The 8160-nt window shown below is 38.1% G+C and overlaps 1 protein-coding gene across 6 annotated transcripts; it reads left to right on the forward strand.

The window, feature by feature from the left end:
- Nucleotides 1-2419: 2419 nt before the first annotated feature.
- Nucleotides 2420-7905, forward strand: LOC115757309 (polyamine-modulated factor 1-binding protein 1). Of its 6 annotated transcripts, XM_030697502.2 has the most exons (15): nucleotides 2420-2557; nucleotides 2631-2675; nucleotides 2752-2850; nucleotides 2938-3048; nucleotides 3732-3906; nucleotides 4019-4075; nucleotides 4353-4489; nucleotides 4622-4681; nucleotides 4755-4832; nucleotides 5323-5396; nucleotides 6172-6248; nucleotides 6728-6807; nucleotides 6907-6990; nucleotides 7304-7373; nucleotides 7454-7587. In XM_030697502.2, the coding sequence occupies exons 1-15, from the start codon at nucleotides 2486-2488 to the stop codon at nucleotides 7465-7467; spliced, it is 1233 nt and encodes a 410-aa protein (XP_030553362.1). In that variant the 5' UTR covers nucleotides 2420-2485; the 3' UTR covers nucleotides 7468-7587. The 6 variants fall into 6 exon arrangements, 4 of the variants coding, with proteins under 4 accessions (XP_030553362.1, XP_030553352.1, XP_048136907.1 ...); XR_004017315.2 differs by lacking the exon at nucleotides 7304-7373 and having other exon boundaries at nucleotides 6775-6807; nucleotides 7454-7466; XR_004017314.2 differs by lacking the exon at nucleotides 7454-7587 and having other exon boundaries at nucleotides 6775-6807; nucleotides 7304-7320.
- The last annotated feature ends 255 nt before the right edge of the window (nucleotides 7906-8160 follow it).

Raw genomic sequence — 8160 nt, forward strand, 5'->3', positions numbered from 1 at the left:
CGTATATAAGCTCAATTTATTTCGCATAAAATGAACAAATTGGAAAATATCATTCTAAAAATGATCTCTTGTATCGTTTACAAAATAAATCAATAAAAAAATATTTTTATCGTCCACGAAATTATTCAGATACAAATTATTATCGACAGTGAAAATATTTTTAATTGATTAATTATTTCAAGCAATAACTTTTTAAAAAATATTTTTTAAATCGTTCATTTTATGCGAAATAAATGGAGCTCTAGTATAAATTTTAAGCCTTATGAGTTGCGCCAACATAGACTCTTATTTAAGCGATTATATGGGTTGTCCGTATTTCATTGAAAAAAATGCTATATGTGTTGAGAAAGTTTAAAATCCACTCGTGATTAATTGAAATAAGTGAAAATTACGTAACCAAATTATTGTCTTTTTGCCGCATCACATGATGAAAGAGTTCGAGTAGAAAACTCTCATGGTAGGCTCGGGCAACGAGATGAATAGACTTACCAAAATGGGTTATAAACTCATTTTTTAACCTAGGCTAAATTGTTATATGCACATTCAATAAACAAGTCATAAACAGGTTTAAACATAATGTGAAAATTAAATGTGTCATAAATTGATCGTAAATTGATTTACAACTTACTTAAACTCAATCTATCTCTATAACTCTCTCTATTTTCATTTGATTTTGTGCTCACTCACTTCATACTTTAAATTTAGTTTGAGTATCGATTTTTCTAGAATGGATTAAATATGCAAGTGATTTAAGAATTTAGGACGATCAGGTATGTATTGGATATGAGTCGCTGCATTCATATTGAAATAAACGAGTCATACATTTTGACAAAAAAATAAGTAAATCATACAAAGATTAAATGAATTTATTTGGATCGAATCAATTCGTCCATTTGACCGATGGACCCCGCGGGGAATCAGCACCGCGCTCCAATCTTATCCCCGCGGGACCCTCCAAGAAACCAATCATGCGAAGATTTGAGACGCCCGGTAGGGCTTTGCCCCATCACAGATCTGGAATCTTCTCGTTCATGCTTTTTGTTGAAAGATGAGCTGTCAACCTTGTCCGCTGGAAAAACAAGGCTGAAACATCGCAATGTCTCCTCCAGGACACTTTGATGCCATCTATAATTAAGCTCGATGATCATGACATTCGTTGTGTTAGCACCCCACCACGACCAATCGGCGAGAGAAGCGCTCTTTGCACCCGTGAGTACATGTGGGAAACTTTACATTGCTACGACGTTTATCCATGTTCGGCGACCGACGGCTGCTCAAATGTAGAAGTTCAAAGTTTCAATCTAATAACTTTACCAGTCTCAAGCGGGTAAACAACTGAATCTTAAATATGATGGATTTTGCTTAAATTTTTTTTAAAATCTTTTAAAAGGTGCACCTCATAGTCATTGAACATCTACAATGACGGTTTTTGCCGATGTGAAGTTGACATTGTTAGAAAATCGCTATGTGGGTGCTTGCTTAGGAAAAAATTAGGAAAAATGATAAAAAAAAAGTCCTCAATTTTTTACACTTTGCTAATATAGTCCTAAACTTTTAAGTTTATCGATTTAATTCCAAACATTTTCACCTTTTGCCAATTCGGTCTCGTTAGCCGTAAATCGCTAACACGGACGTCGGCCATCTTACGTGGCACTGCCACCATTGAGATGAATAATTTTAAATATTTTTATTTATTTTTTCCTTTTTATGCTTTTCTTTTCATGTTTTATCCTTCCTTTTTCTCCCCGGTGCCGGGCGAGGGCCGCCCTTGCTGGATTGGGCTAGAGCGACCCTTGTGGGCCTCGAGTAGCCCCCGCCCACTTGCCCCCGGCGAGCTCAAACCTCGCAAGACACCGACGAGGGCCACCTCGCCCAATGTCGGCGATTTGGCGAGGGCGGCCCTCGCCCGACGCTAGAGGAAAAAAAGAAATGAAAAAGGAAAAAAAAAACAGAAAAAGGAAAAAAAGGAAAAAAAATAAAAATAAAAAAATTTAGAGAAATTATCTACGTTAGTATCGGAAGTGCCATGTAAGACATTCGGCGTCCATATCTGCGATTTCTAATCAATAGAACTTAATTGGCAAATGGGAAACTGTTTAAGGCTGAATTAACAAAAGTGCAAAAGGTTTATGACTCTTGACAATTTTTTTTGTGAAAAAACTATTTGGTCCCTTTCCAAGACATTACTTCATTAATAGGTGTATAGATCAAAGTGATGGATTCTACGTAAATAGTGAACAATTCGTCTTAATGCGTGTCCTATCGTATTCTCGTTTCGAATTTCATAGTAATTCCTGTTAATATGTCATTTTAAATGAATACGAGTCTCAAACATGCTCGTGCCGTGTCATGCTCGAAATCTTACGTTTTATCAAGCCGCGAAAGCATAGAGAAGGCCCTTTCTTAGAACGAGGTCGTTTTGGAGTCGAGGTCAGGCTTCGCTTCTTTTAAGGTCCCTCGGGTTGCTGACAGTTTTGGAGGGAAAATGGAGGTGCTTAAACTGTCCAAGTTCAAGCTCCAGCTGCGAGCCCTAGTTACCGAAGTTCGCGATCTCAGGGTAAAGGTTGCAATTTCTTCGGATAGTCTTCATCTCTCTCTCCCTGACTCGAATCGACTACGAACATCTACAGGAGAGGGAGCGATCAGCCACCGAGCAACTCCACGCACTGATTCAGGTCCGACTGTAAGTCCAGCCTTCGAATCGATTCGCTGGTCCTTCGTCTGAAATTTCATTTCGATGCTCCAATGCAGAAACAAAAGCAAAATGACGAGGATCACGTTCGAAAGCTGCAGGAATTGCAAGCCGAGTTGGCTTCGACCGCTGAGATGCGCCAGAAGATCGAACGGAAGGTGGATTGATTTCTAAGTTCGAGAACCTGTGGCGGTTGATTTCTCTGAGAAAAAAACTAATGTCATCGGCTTAAGTGATTTCTACAGATGAATCATCTTCGGGACGACAACACTTTGCTCGAGAACAGGCAAAAGGAGCTCAAGGCGACTATACAAACCTTACTTCAGTCGAGAGATGATTTCATAAATGCTTACCAGGTTTTGCTTCAGTTGGCTACGCTTTTGTATCATTTTCATTTCTCGTTAAACTTCCTTCCTTGCAAAAGATTGCAACTCTGATGCTGATAGTAAGTTTTCGTGTGAATGAGACTGAGCTGAATAAGCAGAGCTGCTTGATATGTGGTACTATGCGATTGATTTGCGCATGAAACTATTGCTAGGAATTGTAAATGGCATTTTCCAGAATGGTTTTTAGTCTCTCATTGGCTGTCATGTTGATGTCCTTAGGGGCAAAGTTAGCAAGATATAATGTTTTGGTTGCATGGTAATTGATGAAGATATCATAGAAACCACCGGGACTTTCACTTTGACTACTCTTTGTAACTCTAGGGAATATGAAGTTTCTGGTTGAGCCATCACGGTCAGTGTGAAATGCAATAATTATGTCAGTCAGTCTTGTTATAAGACTGTAATTCTTCTAATTGAAATGTCTGAAACAAGTGGATTTCATCTGATGCAAATCCGTGATGGGGAAGTTTGATTTGAGCTTGCTATGTTGAGGGTGCAATGTCTAGCCTGATTGGAATGGAAGTTCCGGGTGATATTCCTCATTCTATATATAAACAACTTCGACAATTTTCTTGATTTTACTTCTCAATCTCTTGGACTGATATGCCAAAAATTGACTTATACTGAAGTTAATTACATTCATCAATATGCAGGAGTCAACTTGTGAAATGAGGCGTTCCATAGAAACCAGAGATAGAAAGCTTTCTCTGCTATCAGAGAAGTTAAATTCTCACATTATGTTATTTGACTCGATAGAAAAGGAGGCACTTTCCATCAAGCAAGTCATGGATAACGTGAAGGGCCTTATCAGTCACAAAGAGGAATTAGGCACGTGTATTTCTGAATATTAACTGCTTTACGGCCATCTATTAAGTGCTGTAAACTTATTATTCCACGAGCATCATTATCTTCCAGTCTAAATTTGTTTTGCTACATACAGTATCCAGCTTGAAGAGCAAAGTCAACGAGGTCTGTGCATATGAGAAGTTGTTTAAAGGTAGTTTCTGGACTTCAATTCACCAAACCCGTTGAATATTTCAATGCTGGTTATTAAGTGAAGCTGGCTTCAAAATCCAAGGGTCAATCTATAGACAATCAGAGGTAGTGTAAGAGATATTTAGAGCTGTAATAAGTACAGCAGCGGGTTCTTAAGCTATGGCAATATTATCTCTGTACCAATTCAAGCAATATCGACCTTATGTTATTATGGCAACACTTATCGAAACTATGATCCCAAGCATTTTGTTGTAACAAATCTATTTCGTGATTTACAGAAAAGATTAATTATCTGGAAAACAAGGTTAAAAATGATGAGGAGGAGCTGAAGAGGAAAGATGGAATCATTGCCCAGCTTGAAGAACAATTGGAAGCTGCAAAAGTTAGCAACGGTCGCCAAAGTCAGATGGAAGACATATCCACTATCTGTCTGTTTCATTTATCATAGAATGTGATTTGTTCATCTATCTTAAGAAGTCTGTTAGGGTTTAATTTGTTCCTTTAATTCAAGTTTTTTGTTACGGTTGTTTTCATTTGACCTTCTTACCTTCGAAAGGCCCTCTTCGAGAAGGATGTCGTCATCCAAAACTTGGTTACAGAGAAAAAGGTATATTCTTTTGCTGCTGATTGTTGTTTCTTATTTTTACCTGTTAGTACTGACCTGACATGCTATATCAAAGGCACTGCTCTTGGAAGTAGAAGGTTTGGCAATTGTGCTGCAGAAGATTCAGGACACCATTCAGATTATGAATGAGGAGGTCAGCTGACTTCTTAATTTGTGTCCATTTTCTGCCAATGCTGCTCACGAGTTCTCAACTATAAGTCGTATGCCTATTATTTATAATTGAACTGACGTATACATCTATGTTCACGTGGTCACAATGTCTGTCGTTACGAATATTTACCATGCAGCTGAAGCTCATAAAACTGCACAAATTCTCCCTTCTCAACGTGTCATTAGTGGGACTTACGAAGAAAATGTGAACAGAGTGTTTATTCTGGCTTACTGGTGTTTAAAGCAAGGAGTGTGTATGGGAATGCAGTCGATATCCTTGATCAGTCAAGTAACTTTGTTTAATTTTGTGTCAAAGTTTTGGTGTTACTCTCTATAGCACATTGTCATGCCTTTAGAATCTTCTGATAGATTAGCTAGTAAACATTACTGTATTCCTCTTCATGCGAAATTTCAACGACATTTATACTCATTTCATATTGTCCTTTTTGTGAATGGAAATGGCTATTTACCAGGACAAGACCAAATTTTCATCAATTGTGGAACGCAAAGAAAATTTTGGTATGGTTACGTCAAATGAAAACACTGGGTAAGATCTACAGAGTCTTGAGTGTCATTCGTTTTCAAGGGAAGCAATCTCTGTGGTATATTTTTCCAGATTAAATTGCTATTACAATCAAAAACCATGTTCCTCTGTTTGAACTTTAATTGCTTAAGGAAGCTGGATGGCAATTAATAGTAGCTTCTTTCTTAGTTTGTAGAAATCTTTTGTTGTAAGAGGAACATCTCCACACGTTGAACGATGAAATATCTGGAGACTATATTGCTAAAGGCACTAACTCACCAAGAACAATATAAGCAAGCAGTGTAGATGTTTGTGGCTTGATAGATGCAGGATTAAATCTATAAAATCAGTTATGAGATGATTGAGAACTATTGACCGAGGAGAATGACCACTGTTTACATTTATTCCGACTACTGTTACTTCATGCAGACAAGAACAGTCTACAGAGAATATGTAATCAGATGCTTCTTCTCTTTGCTGATTTGGTCTGTAACGTAGGTCTGACATTCTGGTTCTCCCATCACCATTTTCTCTCCCATCACCATTTTCTCTCGCTTTTTTCTGTCTTTATGCATCTGGCAAAAATGCTGATTTATGTAATATGCATCCCTACTAGGGTTGGCAATAGCTACAAATGACCTATCACGGAAGTGATTTTCGTACTTTAAACACTGTCGAGCATGGGGTGTATGATTGAGTAGGGGCTGTAGAAATGCATCCGAATCAAAGATGGTCCATGAACTTTTTTTTCCCTAATGAAGATTTTCGCTATCCTGTACAATTTATCTTTCTATACTAGGAATGAGGGAGATGTTCAAATGACTGATTCAAGATCTGCAATTGAGGGTTGTCGAGAAGGTGCTGCGGCAAATTCAGGTTCACTGTGCCCCTTTCTACATTGGCTCCTCGTGTACTCAGCTAGTGATAATATAATATTTTTGGTCGGAAGCTAGTGATAATATTTAGATGGAGAAGTATATAGTATATGAAATATACAAGATCGGATAAACCGGCAGCTAGATAGTAGGTAATGAAGTCCTACAAATTTTCATAGTCTTCTGAGATAAACTCAATTATTCCCTTTAAAAAAAAAAGTCATTTTGATTTGGACATTCTTTTTGGTGGGGAAACTTTCAAACAATTAGTAGTGACATTTTTCATGAAAAAACTGTTGCATCTTCAGGAGATGAACCTTGTGTTTTCAATTATTTTGTCTAAAATGCTGTGAATGAACATACGTACATTACATGGATGCGCGTGCAAGTGGGTAAGCATGTATGTGTGCATGTGTGTCGAGTGTGTGTCATTCCTCGAACCATGGGCAGCTGCCATATTCACGTTTACTCCAAATGCAGAATCTTCATGTTGTGAAAAGCATTACTCATATTGGAACCTCTTGCAGGAGGATAATCACTTGAACTCCCGCACCTTTGAGGCAAGTATTATATTGCAAATAGCTTGGGAGTTGAAAAGTCTTATCATTGTCCTTTCAAAAGATGAATTTCTAACTGTAATCTGGATATGTCACTTACAGTTTGCCTGTTCTCCTACAAAGTCAGCCTGCTCGGAACCTCAATCAGCGGATCACGCTCGAAATATGTCTATCCATGATGAGAAGGTATGACGCTCTCATATTTGACACATTAGCTAGTGAGATGCTAAGTTGTGCGGCTATTATAATGCAATTTCTTCCACCTCGCCTCATTAGGAGAATGACTTATTTTGCTGAATTAGGGAACTAAACATGTATGGATTTTGTGAAATACGACATAATGAAAAGTGAAATTGTGCCCAAGGATCCATTTAACCTATTGGGCTCAAAAGTAGGCTTAGTTAGTTACGTTGTAGTATGACAACTCAAAGAAAACTTGCGCCAAGTGAATCTAACCCCACTATTAAGGCTCTATGCTCACTTGGTGACTTTAATGTAGGACAACCATAGAACGTTTTCGCACCTCTTGGAGTCAGAGTGCTCGACAACCCAAGCAGAAGCCTCGGAAGGTTATCTCCTCGTTTTTGGTTATTTATGACTCAAATGCAGTCGACGGTCTGCTGGGTAATGGAAGTGTTTTCAATTTCAGGAGCAAAGCTTTGACGCGTTTAAAATGCCTTTGTGGAACCGCAACCGATGGAAAATGGAAGCCCGTGTGCAAATTTTTCTTCACTTTGCTCAAGTTCAGCTTTCCTTCACTGAAAATTCCTATTGGGGAAACAGGTAATGGTGCGATCTCCAGAGTAGGGTCAGCGTATGCGTGGAAGTTGCTTATCTAATGGTCCATTTTTTTTGCAAGAAAAGCGCGCAAGACACGGCACGATTTTCAGATCGTAATAAAGTAGTAGACATTTTGTTATGTATTGCCAAAAAGAAAAAAAGTGAATTTTCTCATACTTCAAAGATAGACCGGTTACGGGTTTACTGTAGGCGACAGGCAGGTGGCAGCTATTTAGCTTGGAAATCATCAGTTCACTGGGATCTTTGGAGGAGTTTCAACACTATTAAGGCATAAGTAACAAAAAGTGGGACGCACCAATTAGAAGTAGAGTTCGACCAAAAAAAAAAAAAATAGAAGAAGTGGGAAAACTTCTGAATCTTCTGGATCTTTTACTTTTATGGGTGATTAATTTACTCTTATTTCAGTATACATCAATTAGAAGAAACACTTCAGGGAATTGCAAATAATAGTATGTTTTTTTTTTTTCATCGTTAGAATAAATTTTGGCGATGTGTCCCAATGTTAGCAGACATTAGAGGTGATCCGTTTTAGGGTAGGCTGATTTTCACCTTGAA

This window comes from Rhodamnia argentea, chromosome 6 (genome assembly GCF_020921035.1).
Source record: "Rhodamnia argentea isolate NSW1041297 chromosome 6, ASM2092103v1, whole genome shotgun sequence".
Taxonomy (NCBI): Eukaryota; Viridiplantae; Streptophyta; class Magnoliopsida; order Myrtales; family Myrtaceae; genus Rhodamnia; species Rhodamnia argentea.